At 30.5% G+C, this 21,647-nt stretch overlaps 2 protein-coding genes across 21 annotated transcripts in view; one reads left to right on the top strand and one right to left on the bottom strand.

The window, feature by feature from the left end:
- The first annotated feature begins 1,727 nt into the window (after positions 1 to 1,727).
- On the top strand, positions 1,728 to 6,148 carry LOC148619555 (uncharacterized). Its single transcript, XM_088579605.1, has 6 exons — positions 1,728 to 1,864; positions 2,070 to 2,175; positions 2,552 to 2,788; positions 3,427 to 3,503; positions 3,922 to 4,009; positions 4,283 to 6,148. Exons 1-6 carry the CDS (start codon positions 1,794 to 1,796, stop codon positions 4,298 to 4,300), a joined length of 597 nt encoding a protein of 198 aa, XP_088435731.1. The 5' UTR covers positions 1,728 to 1,793; the 3' UTR covers positions 4,301 to 6,148.
- Positions 4,666 to 21,647, bottom strand: part of LOC148619553 (PDZ and LIM domain protein 7-like) — a 40,936-nt gene continuing 23,954 nt past the window's right edge. For 5 of the 20 annotated variants that reach the window (XM_088579584.1, XM_088579587.1, XM_088579588.1 and 2 more), the window contains 11 exons: positions 19,683 to 19,804; positions 19,097 to 19,259; positions 16,926 to 16,949; positions 15,573 to 15,767; positions 14,555 to 14,607; positions 13,890 to 14,151; positions 12,738 to 12,749; positions 9,895 to 10,081; positions 9,338 to 9,458; positions 8,116 to 8,231; positions 4,666 to 7,792 (listed from right to left, as the gene is read on the bottom strand). In XM_088579584.1, coding sequence (XP_088435710.1) covers positions 7,715 to 7,792; positions 8,116 to 8,231; positions 9,338 to 9,458; positions 9,895 to 10,081; positions 12,738 to 12,749; positions 13,890 to 14,151; positions 14,555 to 14,607; positions 15,573 to 15,767; positions 16,926 to 16,949; positions 19,097 to 19,259; positions 19,683 to 19,804 — 1,333 coding nt within the window. In that variant the 3' untranslated portion in view covers positions 4,666 to 7,714. Of the gene's footprint in view, positions 7,793 to 8,115; positions 8,232 to 9,337; positions 9,459 to 9,894; positions 10,082 to 12,737; positions 12,750 to 13,889; positions 14,152 to 14,554; positions 14,608 to 15,572; positions 15,768 to 16,925; positions 16,950 to 17,441; positions 17,479 to 19,096; positions 19,260 to 19,682; positions 19,805 to 21,647 lie in introns of all 20 variants that reach the window. The other 15 variants (XM_088579592.1, XM_088579593.1, XM_088579586.1 and 12 more) reach the window with 11 other exon arrangements.

The raw sequence follows: 21,647 nt of genomic DNA, 5'->3' as shown, positions 1-21,647 counted from the left end.
TGTTTTGTTTCATCTCAATTGATACTTCTGGGCTTCTTTTGATGAATTTTGTCGATTTTCGTAGTCAGAATTTATCAAAAATGCGAAAAATGGGATTTTCGATTTTCGGCCAAAAGTCACATAAATTCGACTCTACAAGTTATTACTCAAATAAAACGTCTCAAATTTGATCTCATTCGATAGGTAATTTAATTTCCTAAATATATGAACCGCGACAAACTCATTTTCAAGAAAGGATTTTCAAAAAAATAATTAAAATATTACCCCTACCCCTAGGAAACTGGCCTTCGTATCAAACAGAATTCTCATTCACAGCATAATAACATTGTAGAACTCATATTTTAGGCATTCATAATTAAGATAACGATGTACCTAACATATTTGATCAATTCGGGCGCTAAGATTTTCCTTTTTGGGTGACATTACCATCAGATAGGAAAAATGGGAATTTTCAGAATTCTAGAATTTTCTACAATATCATCCGATATTGTTCACCCACGAAGTATAAATGGTGATAACACTAAACAGAAAATACCCAATAAGCCATTTTTTTACTGAAGCATATATACTCTATGGGTTTAACATTGAAAAAATGTCAATTCAAGCGATTTTTCGGCGGGGTAGGGCTACATTTTTTTTCACTTTTACCACAAAACCCTAAGTGTTACCTCAACTTTGTTGTAATGCTGAGACATTGGGCTATACAGTGATACCTAAATTTGTTTACTTTGTTCAAACATGCTATCCCAGGAAGGCTAAGACGCTCAAACAGTTGAGTTAAAAAAATCTTGGCTTTTTGGCCCAGTGTGGTACAAATATTGGCTTATACTGAAAAAGAATCCGAGAATATTCTTTGGCGACAAATTGATTCGGTAAAGGAAGGTATAAAGGTACCTAAAAATCACCATGAAGTTGATGAGTGGTGGTGTGCACCGTGGACCCTCCCAGCCCATGGGCTATTAATATTTCATCTACATGTATTTATTGATACCAGTAAATGATTTAATAACATGTCAATAAATATTTGTTAACATGTTGATGAACCGTTCAGTTTATTGATATCAATAGTTAATTATTAGTACGTTAATAAATACATGAGCATATTAGATACAATACTAAAAGAATGGAATCAAAAGAGAAAAGAAAATGGTGATAAAAAATGATATCAATACATTTAAATATTTATATACATAGCAGCTATCAAACATAATAGCAACTTTCTTAATAAAAACTGCATGTCTTTTATAAACCTCTACATTGCAAATTGACAAGAGACCCTGCATTTTATACAAAATTGGATTTTTCATATAATAATATAGCTTATTTCGATAATTTACAATGACTTCAATGTTGACAAACAAATAGCAAATGAAATTCTTCACCAATACCGTTTCTGCATAAGGGAAAAATGAGGTTTTTTTTTGTGGAATATTTTTCCACCTTCCTATTTCTATAGGTTTACGTACATTGGAAACTCTAAATTTGGTTAACCATATCCTAATATTGAAATTTAATCGCATTAAGTATTTTTCCACACCGAATTTCTCTTTTCTATAAAATATAGCCAGTTGGTTTTATGCCGATCTGACAGTTTTAAGCAAATTTTAGAAGACGCCAATATAGCTGTTCCGACGTCTTCGACCTGTGACGTTAACTTTTCCGACGTCCAAACAGAGGACGTTCCTCCTGTGACGCTATTATTCCCATCATTCCGTGTTTCTTTTCACTTTCCTTCGCAACAAGAGAAGGAGTAGCCACATGCCTTTTCAGCTCCGTTAAAATATTCGATTTTAATGAAGATGGAGAGATTTGGAGTTGTTTGCATTCCCGACATAAAAAGACTTGGTGCAACTTTCAAAGATTTGTAAGTCTGTTTCCATAACTTGTCCCACAAAGCGGAGGAAATGAATTCTTAATTTAATTCTATTCAGAGTTGTATTGTTCAGCAATCTCAATGCGTACTGGTTTCATGTTCAAATAATATACAAACTTATTATTAAGAAAATTTTTTTTTAAATATTCCAAAAGGGAGCGAATTTACATTTGATACAGACTCCATTAATTTTCAGATTTGACAAAACAGCTTTTCAGCATTTCAAGAAAAGAATACACGATATTTCAATGAAAATAAAAGAACATCAAAGCCTCAATTCAAGGATGTATAAACAACAGGACGTAAGTAATCCCCGATTTTAATATCTATACCTGAATAAAAAGTTCCATGCAAACTAAATTTACTTATAAACTTCGATGTTATTTAGTGTTTCTCTCCCTTTTTGTGTGTGTGTGTTTTTTTTCGCTGTTTTGCTCATTATTTTACCTCAGAATTCACTACTCACCAGCTACGATACAAAAGTATGCGTGCTACAAGAAATACATGTACACGTGAAGTCTATAAATAGTATTACAAAAAAAAACAACAAACAAACAAAACAAAACAAAAAAAAAACAAAACAAAAACAAAAAAAGAAAAGAAAAGAAAAAAGAAAACACACACACCAATACCAAAAGCAAATTTCTACAAATTATGTATCTTAATTGCATCCCATAGATGTATCATCATGCAGAGAGCGAGATGAATAAGGCTAAGTTTAGACTGACCATAGAACGAAACGACTTTGATCACATGAAAGAAAATTTGAGAAGGAATAAGACTGTGGCTAGGCTAAAGCTGATTAAACAGCTGACCAGAGCAGTGGAGAAGAAAACAGCAATAGTATTGGACGAATTCAACAAATACAAAACGTTAATGCAGGATGAAATTGCTTCGAAGACTGCCATCAAATTTGTAAGTTTCTGCAAGACAAGTTAATGAAAATTTGCTTTTGTACCAAGTATATAGACAACAGTTCTTGAGCTTTTAAAGGAAAGACCATATAATTTACCATCGCTATTTCCTCTAACATAGTTCCGCTTTCCCCTAGCTAGAATTGTAAAAGAATATTGTTAAACAATAGATACATGTAGTTATTAAGTAGCACTCTGTCTAATAATCATGCAAAATGTAATTCATGGTCGGTAAGACTACATATATTTTTTTTGGATATTTTGTTTAAAATGCTTAAGTAAACACACAACATGTAGCTTTTCATTAACCCGCGTTCATAAGACATATACATTATATAGAATGTACCGTATAATTCAAAATTAAGGGAGAATACTGTAAGTGACACTAAAATACAATAGAAACTTTGATTTTCAATGTGGATTATCTCCTAAGAGCAGACATAGTGGAATGAATAATTACTAGTATACATTTCATCATATAGGCCTAAAAAGCAACTTAGAAACAAAAATAAAAATGTAGACTTTTTGGGATGTACTCATATTTTACAGAATTTGCATGATTCTTACAAAGACTGCTACTTATGAATATAATTCATAGTCTGAAACTAGATTGGAATGAATCTTTTTGTTTTGTTTCAGGAGGAACAAAAACTTGTTTATGACCTTCAATGTCAGTTTCTCCAGAGAGAGTCCGTGAGAAATGCAGCATCTTTTAGGTAAGATATATGTACTTAAACAAAATAAAAATCAGTAAAGATGTTTTACGGTAAATACCGAGCTGTACCATAATTATGCAAGAGTTTTTAATCGGACAATTATCCTACTAAATACAAAATGTTTTTTAATGATCAGTGTAAGTTTTTTCTGTATTTATTTATTTAAGAATTGGCTATTATAAAAATTTTGCACTTCGCGCAATAAACAATATGCACATGGAAAATTCATGTTATTTTTCAATAGACAAAATTTGTATCATAGCCAATTCTTATAAATTATTTTTAAAACATATTTTTATCTTTTACTTGAGTAGGGGTGTGTCAATATTTTTTTTTATCCATTGAGATATAACAAAATTATATAACCAATCAGATTACAGTATTTATCTCAAATTAATTTACATATTTTTACCTGTAGTGCCCCAACCCAACATCCAGTCAAGTTTCTATCATCAGCTGTGATCATAGAAAAAATGAGCGTACAAAAGAATCTGGCAGGGCCAGAGGTAGGTTTTCTCTACTTAATATTGTTGTTACACATCAGTAACATGTACATAGTATTTGTGTTGGATATCCATATTTCTGTCAAAAATATTCAGGATGCAAAACCAAAGGTAATCATAGAAAAATATAGCCAATTCCTAGAATAGACATTTGACAGACTTATTTTGAAAGCCATGATTGAATTTGTAGAGGGAACAAACTGTTTTTGAGAAATACAAACCTTTAAGGTTTTGACTTGTTGCATATCTGTGAATGAAATTTACTTTTATTTTCAGGTTTCACTGATGCACTAATATGAATGTCAGGCACTTGGAAGAAATCTGATATTTGATGTATCAAGAATGTGTGCATGTGTGTGTGTGTGTGTGTGTGAGTTTTAAATATTATGGTATTTTTATGATTTAACAGTAAAACTAAATAATTTGTTTTGGTATCTTGTATTTTTTCACTACTACAGTATCTTTGAGGAATCCAGTTTTCAGATATATTTTTGCTAGTTTGTGAATAGCTTCTAACAGGCGATGTAATTTAATTCGTTCAACATTTTCCTAAAATTATGCATACTAACACACTTGTAATTACATGCATTAGCAATAAAAAGGTCGCCATATTTGGCAATATACTAGGTTATAATTGGAAAGACAACTGTACACAGATAAATAAGAACAAATTTAATCTGCCAACATTCCTAACACCTATTGTACAGATATATCAGGGATAACAGCAACTCAACTGTCATACAATGGACACCAATTTCATATCATAACAGGGGTTCAAATCAAAGCAGGATCATGCTGTAATGAATTACTGAATGAATTAAAAAAGATTAAGTTAATAATTGGACAATTCCCAGTCTCTTAACTAACTTTCCAGATCACAGGCCCGAAATACATTTTTCAGAAATTTTTGTATATTGACTGTTGGCCAGTAGTAGTTAATTTTACAGGCCCATCTCCATTTTAATAAGCCATGGGCCTCAAACTACTGCTTAACAGTGAAGACTGAAGTCCTGAATTATAGAATTTATATAAAATACTTAATTTTGTTACTTCCTTGAGTGGTCAATACATTAAGCATTTAAGTTCAACAGATGGTTGCTTGATTATTCCGTCTTGTTCAGAGAACAGTTGAAGAGGAAATGACCAGACTGCAGACCTCCATCAACTTGAACCCCTGTAAACTACTATCTAGAAGCATATTATAGTCTTAATTACTATATATTAATTTGCCTCAGATTAGATTATTGTATAAGCATACTTTATACATACATTTATCTATCTTATAAAAATTAAGAATAGTGGCAATGTAAAAAAAAAAACTGGACAACTATATTGTCTTGTTGCTTTGCTCACATTTACTATTGTGTAAAAAGAAATGCTTTAATATGTCACAAAGGATCAAAAGAATTACAATTACTTGCTTCCATATTTTTTCTTTTAAGCTATAGAAGAATTTGATAAAAGAAAAGAACATTATACTACAAATACTGACTTCATCTGAGCATGGTGTTTTTAAGAGCCAATGTTTATACATCAAATACAGTAATTCACAAAGAGATTGCACTTAGCGTTCTAACATATCATTTGGCATGGGGTGAAAATAGACATTTCAATTGTAAATTCATGGAAATACAGCACTATATAAATGGTAACTTGAAATCTATAAAACAAATAAATTTTTCAACAATCATATAGCAGGATATTTCAGCTATTGCCAGTTAGTATTTTAACAGCAGTTGATTTGAGGGCATTCAATCAAAATGATGTTTAATTTTAGTTCCTTAAGCAGATATCTAGTTCATTCAAAAGTTATGTTTAAAAGTTTCTTTATGATATTTAAAATAATGGGTATTAAATGATAAAATATGTTTAAGGACACACATCCTTACTAAGCAGGAGTTGGTGATCTTTGTAGTTGGTGCTTTTACCTTCACAGCATCCATTCTACTTCATTAGATATATAATTCACAAAAGCAAACGTCCCTATTTTTGGTTCTTTTTTTATTATAAAAAAAACCACAAAATTTTATACCTGTAAAAATACCCTGCTATATGGTATAACCAGAAGAAGCAATTAGTATTAGTAAACCCTTTATATAAATAAATATAACAAACCAACAAATAAATATGTAACAAAGAAAATTAACACCAAATCATTCATCACTCATACACATATTAAAAATTAGGTCAAAGAAAAAAATATTTGTGTCAACTGTCACACACAAAAATTATCTGGTACAAAATGTTAAAATCAGCATATAAATCTGTATCAGTGTTGGTTATTTCTGTCAGATTATTCTCCATTCAACAGCATTAATATATGATAGATAACATGTATGCTACACTGTAGTTTAATTTTTACATGGATACTGTTTATGCTTATCAAAGTCTCCAAGACAACCTACACAAATTATTAATGTTATTGAACAAAACCGCATATCAAAAAAAAGTAATACGATGAAAAATGTAAAATATTTCAACATATGACTTTACAGTGTTTCAGGCAGAAAAGTTTCACAATTTTAGGAAAGAATGTCATTTTAAGGCTATTACAAAATTCCCTTGCATCATGAACACAGATAAATATCAATTTACAAAACATGTACTTCAGGATCATTACAAGGAGAGAGGATAGTTGAAAACACATTATCAAGCCATTGTTTTCCTACTAATTTCTACAATACTTGCTATTCAACCCCTTCAAGAACTTATGTTATACTAATCATTGATATGGCACATCCCCAATATATTCCTGGTTAAACAAATTACAATTCTCGAAAAAAAAAAGTGCTAAGATACAAAATATAGCACCAACAAATATTGATCAAGTGAACTGCATCTATATATAAAATTACATGTTTCTGGCAAAAGATATAAAAGATAGAAAATTAGTGAAAATGCTTAAGAAAGTGAAAAATGCTTATGTTTTATTCTAAGGCAGACACTTTGTATAAAATTGAAGTAGAAGCATCTAAAGGCACCTAGCAATGTAGCATAAAATATAGAATATAAATTTTAAATATTTTTTTAGAATTAAATTGCATGTTGAATAAAAAATGTACAAAAACATTTATCAAATATTTGCATAAATTAATCAGATATGTTTACAAATTCAAAGGCATATTATTTTGCAAATTAAATAATGAAGCCCTAATATATAATACATCTTACTTCAACAAATACTTGGCTTATTCATACATACTGATAAATTTGTGGTAATTGACCAAATATATATAAATTCCATGGTACAAGATTTTCAGCAAAACAAAATTCCATGGAAAATATTGTACTTTACAAGAATTAAGAATTGTAAAAAAATATTTGTGTTATATTTGTTGTAAGAAGTAATGAAACTAATTATTTATTATATATCACAGTTATTTTGTCCAATAGTTAACTTCAAAAATACACTTCCAAAATTCATTTAAATATCAATAATGGTTTAACAGCATTAGTATTTTTTAGTATTTTTTTGTCACAAAGAACGATAATATGAATCTTGATTCCCCAAAAGTCAGCTTGAATTATGAAACAAAATATACTTGGTTTAAAGGGAGATAATTCTCTAATACAATGTACCAACAGGAAGAAAAATAGACACACTGGATTCAAAGTCACATCACATTCGCTATCCCCATACATGGAGTTATGATAAGGCACTATATACTATATATAGAACAGAACACACTGGTTTCCTACAGGTACAATTTATCTAGCATGTTGTTTACAGTAGGGTTTCCCACCCTTGGCAAAGAATGGTTGTCCTTCTAAATTGATCTGACATGTCTGAAAAAAAAAACACAAAAAAACATGCAATTATTTGTTTATGGTAAAATAAAATGGACTATAATCACTAGATTTTTAAAAGGAGGGAAATTGCTAGAAAAACATTGGTATCAAAATTCAGATCATTTCATGATCCAAACTTTGGTATTCAAGTTCAAGTGAAATATTGATTTAGCTTTGACATAAACAAGGTATTTATAATCAACTGCACAAAAATTCCCAAAACCAAATAGCACAAAACCTACAAAATGAGTAACCACAAAGTCCTAACACAGGGTTTAAACAGAACATGATGAAGGTATAAATAACGCAGTGGAACTTACAGAACAGTTGAAACATCCAGAGTGATAATTCTTTCCCATAGCCTCAACCCAGTTATCTCCAGGCTCTACTGGGAAATCACAAGAGTGGCACATAGTCTGGTAAAGTTGTCTCCAGTCTATAATGTTAAGATTAATTCATTTTAACACTGAATGTAGCAACTAAGTTTTTGCATGTTGATTTTTATTAATAGCGTTGGTGTAGAAAATCTATTGCATACAAAATAGTGTGGTTGTTTATAAAGGTAATGGTACAAGTATATAAAATCATTTTTTCTACTTTATTCATATGTATACATAGTCCTCACTTCTGTCACTTTAAAAAAATATTCTTATAAAGTCAATATGATGGATTTTTGCAGTACTATGATAATCCAAGGAAATCAATATTATGACATTTTGAAACTTGCAGTCTACTACTACATAATGTTCTATTATACAATTTCTAATTATACTGACCTTCACCTAAGAATTTAGGTAACATGACAAATAACTGTTAGTTTCGTAAAAACTGTCTTCATTTGGGGAAAGAGTAAATGGAAATGAAACTAGAAATACTGTGAGCAAGCTCACAAAAAGAATACCCCCACTTTGTATAATGAGAGTTAAATGGAATAGCCTTTAAGCTCAATTTTCTCCCTTTGATGTCCTCAAACAGTTATTACATTCCTTTATGTACATCTACATATGATTCCAAAACTTCATATAAAATTTCATCAAAATCCCTTGAGTGATTTGAGAAGAGTTGTGCCGATGAGGTTTTAACATGTAAAACCCTGAAGTTGGATTATCTCTCTTAGTTCTCTGATAGCTAATATATTAATTCATGCACACCTACATATGATGCCCAAACTTCCAGTAAAATTTCATGTAAATCCCTTAAGTGGTTAAGAGGAGTTGCACCAACAAGAAATTATTTCTTTTTTTTCCATGTTTAAGACAAGCAGTATTTTTGTACTTCAGGCCATTCAAAGTTAATTTCTTGGTTCTTAGACCATTTTTCATGAAGTCCAATGAGACAGGGAAGAATTTCTTTTGACACAGTTCATAGACAGAGAAAAATGATGATAGAGGTGCTTTTTCCTATGTATTTTATTGATATTGCAATAAAACTGGAAATCAAGCACACCCAAAAGATAACAGGGAAGCCTTGAGAACCAAGTAATTATCTTGAGGCGGCCTTATAATGCTTTATAGCATATTGTTTTGGCATCCTGTTACTTACCATTTTCACAATATGGTTTTCCTTCTTCAAGATGAAACTGGTTTCCACCTATAGGTTGTCTACAGTGAGCACAGGTAAAACATTTAGGATGATAGGTCTTCTGTAATGCATTGACACATTCCTGAAAGACATAAAAACAGATTTAATTACTGGAATTTGGGAATTATAGTAAACAGTGCAAATAATTACATCTATAATGGAAGTTTAAGCAGTAGCTAAATGGCATTTCATTTGATGTGGCAAAACATAATTGACTCTATAAGGGAAAAATGACAAATTTGCAACAATAAAAGCACCCCTTTCCCAATTTCTGAATTTTCAGTATCAGTATAGAGTAATGTACTAATTGCAATCAAAGGCTGTCAACATGAAAGTCAGTGTCAGTATAAAATTATGGAGAAATGGAAAAAATTATTGGTAAAAAGCAGCAGAGACTTCACAACCGTAAAGATAATAGTCAAATGAAAGGCATACACTAACAATAAAACCAAAAATGAAAGCTGCCCTTCATACATTAAACGTGACCTTTAAACCTTGATTCTTATACTGGTACCTACCCCTACAATAGCATTATTACAAACAGCACAGTGGGGAGCAAAGTACAGTTCATAGTCCTTCTCACAGTAAAGAAAACCACCCTCCTCTACAAAACCAATGTCAAGCAGTTTCTGACCACAGCGAGGGTTGGCACAGACAAAGTGATCTGGACACCATGTCTTACCAAGAGCTACCACAAATGGGCCTCTGTAAAGAAAAGAAAAATAATTAATATCAAAGAACATCTAGGGAAAAATACCTTTGATAATATATAAATGACACTATAACATACAACCATATTATATCTAAAATTTTCTAAATGTATTTTAGAAATATGACAATTTTAATCAGATAAAACATATTTCATAGATAATAGTCCACTTAAAGTTAATCATTATTATCTCATCTATAAAAGCTTTACTGAAAACCATGAAATTTTCACAGGAGTTCTATTTTTGTTGTAAGAACTGTAATGCAAAAAGTAAAACTGTCATGAATGTTTTCTTGGACAAGCTTTGTATTATAATTTTGGGAAAGATCGCAAATTCAGAACAATGCAAAAGTAGATTGATGATGGAAATGGTGAAGAAAAAAAAAAAAACAAAAAAAAAAAATGTACCAAACTTTCCAGATTTCAAGTAGTTCATTTGAAATGGGCAAGGGAGATAATCGAAAAATAAACTTAAAGTGGTCTAATACTAATACATTAATAAAAAAATCTGGAGATTAACTTTAAAATGTAAATAAATTAGAAGATAATTACCATTACCATACTATAAAATGTCAGACATCACTGAGAGTTTACAAAAAAAAAATTCTCCTCTTTACTGATACTTCATTCTAGTAATAACATCCAAATAATATGAAGAATTAGGAAAAGCATGATTGTAATCCATTATATAGCATAGTCATTAAGGTATAAAAAACTTTAAACCCTTTTAGTAACTGAAAATGAAATATGATTCATCATTAAACAATGTATATTACAACATTCCTATGAAATTATATCAGTATGCAATTTAGAATTAGGAAGTTAAAAAACTATAAGATTTTTAGACAAGCTTTTTTTCAACATGGACCAACTTAATATATGTCTAGGTTTAACATGACCTTGCCCTTAAAATTTTGTTGATCTCTTCACAACTAATGAATTACTATCCATCTTGTATATATGGTTTAGTATAAAATGCTTCTTTAAATTGCAGAAAAGTATATTACATGACAGGTCTGGTTTCATAAAAAATCTCAACTTGTGGATTTCCTGAAGTCCTTCCTAAACTGAAAGATTGACCAATCAAGTCACTTAAAATAGATGAATTTAGGAAAAACTCAAGTAGACAATATTAATGAAACAAGGTTCAGAAAAATGTGAAACATTTAAAAATTTCAGGCCATCATACTTTATAATTGAGAAAGACGACAGGGCATTTAAAGAAAGCAGAGAATTATTTTTTATATATATAATGAAAAAAAATTAAGGTTAATTGGCAACAGAAAATTCCTTTAAAAGGATTGTTAGTAAATTGTGGGAAAAAACTAGTGAACATCTTAGTGCATCTCTTCACCATTAAAATATGCTAAGAGTTGTTACAAGAAAAAAAAACCTTCCATGCATGAAAATCAACCTTGTAATAAAAGATTTAAGAAAATGCTATATGTTTTTGTTTTTTTAACTTTTACGACTCAAGCACTCCTACAGTTGTACACTTAACTTGTGCTACAAAACTTTGACAATTATTTAGAGGGGGATAAGGTTTGAAGCATTATTACATATTGTGTATTTTAGGCCATCAAAAGTGTAATTTCTGGCTCTCAATAGATGGGGATTTTCATTTTATTGATGTATATTTTCAGCAGGGCTGTTTATCTTTGTAATCCATATTGTAACAGTTTCCCTCCTTGAACATCATGTGGACAGCTATGTCTTGTATTCCTGTTTTCTTTTTTTATGGTGGAAGGGGGAAGACAATGAATATATAAAAGAATGAGTATTTTCTGTCAAACTATTGTGATATTAGCATCAGAAAACCCACATTTATTTTAAATTTACCAACCAATTTTCTAAAATATATTACTATCAAGAAACGTAATTAATTTTAGTACAATCATGTTAAAATTTTTGAAAGGCAGATCTAAGTCTGAGAACCAGATATTTCAATTTAGTAGCCTTATCTTTTTGATACAATAATGGACATCATTCAATATAATTGGGATAGGCATTAGTATATCTACATAGGCATTACTAAATGCTCTATTTCCATTGCAGTATCCTGTCTTGCATTCCATATAAAGGTAACGGTTGATACAAAATGGAACATGACTGATTGATTGTTGGGCTTTAACGCATCAAACTTACTTAACTACGGTAAATTGCAGTCATATCAGAAAATTTATGCAATAGTGACATTAAACTTCGACACTTATATGCACCCCTCCAAATTTTCGTTGTTGAAAAAAAATCACATTTTCATTGGAAATTCTTGAAAAATAAATACCTTAAAGAATGCTTGAATTTGAGAGTGTTCCATTTGTACAAATTGAAGTCATTAAAAGCCCTTTCCCTATTTATAAGCAAGATAAAATAAGGTAAAATTCAAGGAAATGACAAATTTAAGACCAGATAGGACCTCTCCTTTGTCAGTTCTACAAAGAATTTAAAATCAGTCACTGTTGATTTTGACTATCTTATTATTAAATGTTATTTGACCAATTTTTCATAATTCATGCAACTCAATCTCCTCTACATTGTGGAAAGACTATAGTGTACTTTGAGACAGTCCCCTACAGTTAACATTACCATGAGAACCATGCCACTTATATCAAAGATAAATAGTATTAAAAACAATAGAGAATGAAGAATTACCGATGTCTTTCACTGAAAGTAAAATCATTTAAACAAAAATTATTTGAAGATAACCAAATAAGGCTTATATATGGTAAAATTAATAAAATAATATAAATTAAGCTGACAAATTGAACAAAATGTTGTTGTCGTGGTAGCATTTGTTACATGTATGAATGCAACTATCTAACTTCACAGGTTTTATCTTCTAAAGCCAGTATATAATCAAGAATAACAAATGAGTAAAAAACAAAATTTTAACAATTTAAACAATGAACCCCCTTTTTTTATTTCACCATTTAAAGGTTGATGAATTTAGAAATGTTTTACATCGATTTATATAATTAACTTCAGGGAATAGAGTAGGTTTCTACAATTACCCGATGAACTTCCCTGAACAATTGATTGAGAGTTTTAACTTTCTATCAAAATTAAATTAAAATACCTAAAAAAATTATAGAACTTTTCAACTGCCATGATAACTGCAAAACATTTAATAAAATAATGGTCATTCACTCAATAGAAGACCAACTCCATTCCCTGGACTTAACTATATTACTCACTGTGATATATAATATAAATTCCACTTATTTTTTTGACATCACAGAATATTTTTTGAATTTACTATACATGAAAATCATGCAAATGGAATAAAATCACTGAATCATCATACCATATCATGTCAACAAAAGCTATACTTATTAAAACAACACCAAACAAAAGGAAGCTCAGTCAACACATCAGTAATAGCATACATAAATTAAAACAAAAAAAAAAGAACATTTTAACTAAAATGACATCTTGAAGGAGTCTGAACCATTATAGTAAAAAATACCTATTGTCAAACTCTTGATATGACCATATTTAAAACTTTGCATGAAAAAAAGTACAAAAAAAAAGATTCAAATAACATCAGATAAAGAACAATATTTTATCCAAACTTTTTGTCCAAAAATCACCTAGTCATCTTATATCCTATTATTTTTAATATTTTTTCTATTTTCTCCTTTTTTTACTTGTATCTTATTGGTTCAGATTCCCCTGCGGTGGTAATAAAGTCTTAAGGTTCATCAATCACAATTAAAATATGGCAAGAATGACAATCATATGATTATAACATGTGTGGCACATCACATGACAATTTTGTTCCCACATGACTAACATGTGACTTACCTAATATTCATTCCACAAGAATTACAAGTTGGAATCCTGTTGCCACCTGGTGCTGCATCACCAGATTTAAACATGGATGCCTCTCCCTTTTTGGCCCGGACAGCACCTACACCAGTAGGTTTTGGTGGGGCACCTCCTCTAGGTCCCCCTGGAGCTGGTGGTGAGGGTTGAACAGGTGGGGAGAATGGTTTAGGTTGTGATGCCATTCCACTTCCAGGTCCTCCTTGTGGTTTTCCAGGAGCCCATACACCAGGCTTGGAAGCTGAAATTTTCATTTTATAGTGTTGGTATATGGAAAGATTTTCTAAGTGTTTTTCATGCTTTGGTTTTTCATGGTATTTGTAAAGTATCAATGTATAATTTCGGTCCTGTGGAAAATTCATCCCTTGTCCAAACTAGTTTCCAGAGCAGCACCAGACATTTGGTACTGAAATCAAGCATATTTCATTGGACCTGCCTCAAATTCAATGGGCTTGTCTATCGGTCCAACAGAATTTTGTTTTCATTGAATGTATACTTAAAGATTTCCAAGTCTTTAAGTTAGCCACAAAATAAGATTCAATAGAAACTTTACCAAAATTTGCCTTATCAGTGCATTCAAAACTGAACACATGTACAGCCATACATCAAGAGCCCTCCTTATATTGTCTATGGAATATACTAACCTGGAGCAGGGGGTGCTGCAGGTGCTCTAGGTGGACCCTGCTGAGCGTCACTGCTGTAAATAAATTAAAATATACACATCACGAAATAATACATGTTAAAACAGAAAAACAAGTATATTGAAACAGTCCAATATGAACAATATAAAAAAATAATAAAAAGATACAGAGAAAATAAATAAAATTAAATAGAATCCCTTTTCTTCCTTAGGACTTTTTTTCCCCATTTAGACGCCCAAATTCAAAATAGATTTAATTTATAGTAAGATGCTTCAAAATTGTCTGGTTTATAAAGGTTTTCAGTGATTCAGGATTCTGTTTGGACAGCTGACACTGTATAATACAGTATCTCCAGAAATTTGGCAATATACATTAAATTATATATATATATATATATATATATATATAATCATTGAAAAATAACTAGAAAGTAAAACAAAAAGCCTGAGTATAAAAAGTCAGTTCACAATCTATTGAATATATGAATGATAATAAAATCTAGTAGCAAACAAAATAGCTCTATCAGAAAAAGCACAGTTTGTTTCTAATATTGACTAAAGAAAGTGACATTTTTATATAAAAAAAAAAAAAATGTGAATTAAGTCCAAATAATCTGAAATGTAAAAATCATGATGCACAAATTGCACATTGTTTTGTTTTCATTTAATACTAAAAATGAAACACTATCATGCATTTAACTAATACCTCAATTGCAAAAGGTTTAAGAACTAATTTTTAATGACAAACTAAGTGACATCATGCTATACAATTTAAATTTTAATCCATGCAAGTTCATTACAAAGTCCTTCAGCTCCTGAGTTCAGGAACTATCATATCTGAAGCTGAAGATAAAAAAAATGATGGCATCAAATTTGTGTCCTTTATCATAATGTGAGTTGTGAAAAACTGCACAAATGCTATTAAATATCTTTAGCAGTTTGTGAAAATTCATTGTGTAAAATCTCTTATATCTATGCAATTATAATGCTAGAATGAATTTTGAAAATCCATTGAATTATACCTATCAAGTTGTTGCTGTAAAAATTTAAATGTTCGAGAATGCGCAGGTTTATAATTTTCTTCCTGTTTCTTTTCACTGCCTTCAGCCTCTTGAATTAGTTTAAATGTTTCAGACGGTCGGTAAACTTTCCGTCCTTGTTCATCTACCTCTGAATCACCACCATTTAGGTCAGAAGTTCCATTTTCTTCACTGGGTCTGAAAATGACATGCAAAGGGAACGCTAAATATAAACATGCTGTTACACTAACATGACAGTCAAATGAATATTGTATAAAAGAACACTACACTACAGGCCAAATGAATGTTGCCATTTACACTCTACACCGTAGAAAAAGATACATTTCAATAACCTTTCAATAGTACTGGTATAAAATTTTATCAGTAATCCTTACTATTTTCTTTTGAACTTGTTGAGAGATATTTTTCTATCTCTTGTACATGACAAGAAATTAGAAAATATTCCTCAGCATCAAAATTCATAAATAAATCATGGTTTGATAGCCCTGAAAATGTCCGGCAGGCCCATGACAACCATTTCAATTTTGCCACTTGAGGTGAAGGACACAAAATTGACACCACTGGTGTACATATATTTATGTGGAAATGGCAAACTCAATATGGGATGTAGAATACAATTCCTTCACTTAATCTTAAATGCAGGTGATTAGTTGAGAACCCCTTGTTTCTGATATAATTAAGTATGGAGTCTTTTCTTGAAAGAATTTAACATTTTAATAGAAAGTGAAAATGAAAGAAAAAAATACTTGTTACTCAAATTCATTTTCGCTTGTTGTAAGAATTTGATCAATAAAATTTGAAAGTTGAAATGTATTTAAACTCAGACGATAAAAAAGGAAAAATGAACTTTTTTTAAAAAAAATTGCAAAGCGAAAAAAAAAAAAAAAAACAACAAAAATACATCTACTTGATAAAACTGATCATAATTTCCAATAGGGTAGAAAACATCAAAGAAAAAGGGTGCAGGTAAATACAGAAATTCCAGTAAAAAATGAAACAAAAATACATCAAGCGTGGTAATCTATAATGGAAAAGTCCAGGGGTACATGGCTATTAGGGTCAAAAGCAGTTTGGGTTTTACTACTATTGGACAAGGAATAATACTGGGTATTTAAAGTGAAGTAAGAAAACTGCACTGGAGGAACTGTTTTCAATTATTTCATTCAACATTTTTTACCGTAAGTATTTAACCCTATAAATCCAGTTTTCTTGCCTCACAATCAGAATAATTCACAAAGCTACATGTAATTCATCGTAACGACCTATAGTTTTCTATAACTTGCTGTTTGTGCACTATACCATGTCAGAATTTTTTCTAAAAATACTTTTGTTTACCTTCGTCGAGCATTTTGAACTGCTCTGTAGCATAGAAATAGAAAAAAAAACATGAGAGAATACACTGACTTTGATAATCATATGGTACATGCATGAAGATAGATAGGTATTGTAATTTTTGTAATTATATGATGTGTAGTAATAACATGTACATGCATAAAATAGAGATGCCAAAGAAAATTATTCTATACCTTTAATCTTTAAAAGATAATTTTTGTTTTCTAGATTAATTTCGTACTGTATATTTAATGAATAATTCCCACAAAATAATCTTTTTTTAATCAGAGTACTGGCTTACTTCCCTTTGACCATCATAGTCATGCAAAGATGTCCAAATAAAAAGTTTCACACATCATTCAATAATAACAACATTATAACAAAATATTCAAGAACAAACAATAAAAAAAATGTAGCAACATGGTTATAATAATTGTTCAATGTTATCGTTCATATCAGAATGGAGAATTGGTATCAGATGCATAAAGGAGGATAACTCCACAACATATATACCCCTACCTCTTCCATGGAGGTACTGGTGCACTTGTTGGCACTTCTGTAATAAGTTTATCTTATAATTATTATAAGCATTAAATTTTTCATATGATCATTCCAATTTGCTCATTATCTTGTATAACAAGAAAAATGGCAAATGAATATTAAAAGCCTTGATGCATTGTTGTGAATGGCATTTAATAAGTTCAGTAAATATATCATAAAACCAATATATAAAACAATAATGCTATGATATTCATTTTTTCCTTAAACTTAAATCAGGTTCACTGTTTATTCAAAAGGAATTTCTAAATTCTAAAAATCACCATAAAAGATTTTGAAAGTATTTATTTCATTCTCTTTTTTCATGATAGTTTATGATAGATTATGGTAGTTCATGTAACAGCTACACACCAATACATCAACACTTTATAATTACCACTAACTGTAATTGTGTGATGCTGAGAGAGATCTGACTGATAACCAGATACATACCAGTTTTGACGGAGAGCCAAAACTCTTCTCCTAAGATAGACTGAGGTTTTTTTCTCCTCTTCAAAAACTTTTTACGTCATCAATATTGTAATCAGCTATTTATAGTTCATGATTGTTTTTTATTCTGAAAATAGCTCTGTGTGGGATTGAAATGCATCGTTTAATACCAAAATATCATCAATCTTTAATTTATCTGTGGTGCATATTTTGCAAGAATAGCATAATTTGTCAGTAGATATTGCATTGAGCAGGAAATTTTCAAATGAAATAATGCAAATTATTGTTATTTAAAAGCTTTTTTCTTTCTTAAAAAAAAGTGGTATTGGCTAACAAAAATAGGTACACTCGCTGGAATCAAAATTTTCGACAACAACAAAAAGATTCTAAAAACCTTTTATTCATGCTAAAACAGTTTGCAGAATTACACTCATCGTAACTGTTGGCCACAAATATGAATTAACTCATTCTGTATCTGGTTTGGTAGATATCTAGCGTTTGTGGGACTACTTTGTAGGTGGGCAGACAAAATCTTATCATTTTCTGTCCTAGATTTGTTAAGGGCAATTAAATTACTTTTATCTCGGTATGACCACATAGGGAAATGTTCTGCTTTCCACACAAATAAGTAATCTTCAAAATACTTTTCAAGATAGCCCTGTTTCTTAATATTTTATTTTTGAAATGAGCAACTCAACATTGAGACAACATCATCCCTTTTACCTTATCAATTTTCATAAAATTTTCGCTCATTTCAATACACTTGTCATGACCAGGTTGGTCCAAGTGTCGTTTTATCAAAGTTGTCAAATTTGCCCAATCATTTACAGGGGTTCTTACAAAAGCATTTAAATAGTTAAATCTGGTTACAAAAATACAGTAGATTGTAGCACAAGTAAAAAATTACATCCAACTATATAATGCCTTTGTCAAAATATCATGACTTTTATATAAGTTGCTGAGAAAGCCGTTACAGAAAAAAGTTATAAGAATCCTATATAAAATATTTTTTAAAAATTCTGTTGATGCATATATTAATGTTGGATCAGTACTGGTATTAGAATGGTTAAGCTCTCATAATTCCAAGCACTTTCTTTTGCTTTAGTCAAAATGCAAATTTTATCCCACCAAAATAAGTATGTACCATGGCTACCATTCAGATAAAACTAGAAGCATCAAAGACAAACCTGTTATGAGCTTGTTGAGCAGTTACAACATTCTGCTCTGAGTACAACCCTGATGGTGAGTTGAATTGACGTGGTTTAGAATTGTTGGTTACAACAGTGTTTGGTGAAGTTGCTCTCTGATTATTTGCTGGCTTACTCAAAGGTCGGAGTGCACTTGGAGGTTCTGGAAAAGGATGCGTTAGTAGACACACAACATGCTATCAAATTAGTAGTACAAATACATATGCGATTCTTTTCATGAATTAAAACAACCTTCTGAAAACTAACTTTGCAACAGACTTGCACAAACACTGATTTATCCGAAAGACATATTGCAAGAGGATAGGATAAAAGTTTTATACATTTGATATACTTTAATTGATCCTTCCTTCATGACTGTCGAAACCACTTGCTAGGTATAATTTTTAAAACTAGAACTTATTTGATATTTCCTCATGGATATAAGTGTAAATGTTTGTAAGAATCAGGCAAAATGGGAAAAATCAGAAATATACATGTCAAAACCCCACCAATCTGACAATGTAATGTCACTCAAGGATACTTTCTCTATTTGAAAAAATCATTATTTGATCTCTGCATCACATACCTTGTCCACTGTCTAATGTATCTTTAAGAAACTTGAATGATTTTGATTGCATAGATGTAGAAGTGGGTTTCTCTTCTCTATCAGCATACTTCTGGCTGGCTGACTGGTAGTCAACAGGTTTACTAAAAAATAAAAGTAAGGCTTTTTAATCAATTACATTTCCAATTGTAGCGAAAAGAATTGGGGAAATTGTCCATAAGAATGCTCATGGGGTTACAATAACCCCCCCTAGAAGCAAGGAAGTGTTTAAAAACTATTAAAAACACACTTAAAATTGGTTAAGCACTATCATAGTGGAGACAACTTTGTCAAAAGAAACCCCCTCTAAACTCCCCATAAGTTTCTTGCTAAGGACCTGAAAGATATCAATAAGTTAAAAAAAGGAGGACAATATTAATGTTCTATGTGATTGGAAGACTTAATTCAACTCTATAACCATTTTTGTCAAGTATCATTGACATATTTGTATCAAATCAAACAAATTTGTCACCAAAGATAAAAAAGTTCAACCAAATTGTACAATGCTGAAACAAGTTTATTTAACATAAACTGTCACCTTCGCATACCCTTAAAACAGGGTACCAGTATCACAATATCACCTATTATGAAACTGAGGTTAAAGGTCTGGGTATTAGGTGGTATATTCCTCAGTTGGTTCAAATATTTAAATTGAAACCCAACACCAAAATGTCTCGTTTATTTCTCCACTGATTAAATTCCTTTTACATGTTTAATACAAGTTAATTTTCTGATAACACTGTATAGAGCAGGTATTATAGCAACCATATCTGCAATGTTTCACATACCTGGCACTTCCCATTTTGTGTTTAAAAGCAGCATGCAGGACCATTGTGAATTGCTATATGAGAATCTTTTATTGTCTTTTCAAGAAGCCTAGTCTAAATTAACTGCAATTATTTTTTATAATCCTGAGTTTTACAACTTGTCAGGATTAGATAAACCCTCACATTTTGTACAGAGACGTCACAAATCAACAATGATATATCAGTTTGCGCTTTATAATGGGCATAAGTTTTTAGACTACTGATTTTGTAAAGAATTTAATGGAGTTTTACTCACTAAATTTTTATGCTGTATAATACACAGACTTCATTTAGTTTGTGAAAGTGTTGGGTTCATTTATACACAGGTAGATTTTCAAAAGTTTTACTACATGTATATCAAATACCGTAAATGAATGAAAGAAAATTACAGGAGCAAAAAACATTCTCATTCCTCATAATCTTTTATTTCATACTCCATTCATTCTTGGCAAAGAGAAAAATGTCAAAAATTATTGTGCTGATAAGGAAAACTATCCTGCATGATAATTAGGTGGACCTGTACATCATTACTGATCAGTATCTAATGTATCATTTGAAGTTTTATCTGGGCAGATCTACTCCCTAATTATCTATTTTAGTTAACAATACATCACTTAAACAGAGTTTGTAATGGTAAGGGGATGTCAGGATTTAAACACCTTGGTTTATAATTAGTTAAGGTCTGGTACAAGAAACCTGTCACATGATGGCCATTACTGATGGTAGATGCAAAGAAATGGAATGGAACAAAGGAATGTTCCAGGAAGTGATTTGAAACAAGTTTAAATTGGATAGATTTTATATGCATTCAATGGCTATTACACAAATAAATTTACAGAGGGCAGTATGATAATTGATAACTCAGTGGAAAGCAAAATATGCTGGTAACACTTTCAGACAACTAAATTACCAGATACTGAGCAGAATTAGTATTTGAATATTTATAAAATGAGAAAGGGCCCAAACCAAAATAAAGACCGTGCTTAAAAAAATTTATTTACCAATTTGAACTGAAGTTGATAATGCACATCTTTATACTGTATATAAATTATTTGATATTATGCATAAATGCACAGATATAAAGAATTTTTATGCTCACAAAATCTGATTCTCAAATTCTGAAATTTGCATAAAAAAGTTT

The sequence above is a fragment of the Perna viridis genome, chromosome 4 (genome assembly GCF_037379345.1).
Source record: "Perna viridis isolate PV_CMFRI_1.1 ecotype Kerala chromosome 4, ASM3737934v1, whole genome shotgun sequence".
In the NCBI taxonomy this organism is placed as follows: domain Eukaryota; kingdom Metazoa; phylum Mollusca; class Bivalvia; order Mytilida; family Mytilidae; genus Perna; species Perna viridis.
Note: the sequence above shows the minus strand (reverse complement) of the source record. Positions and strands in the feature narration are given on the sequence as shown.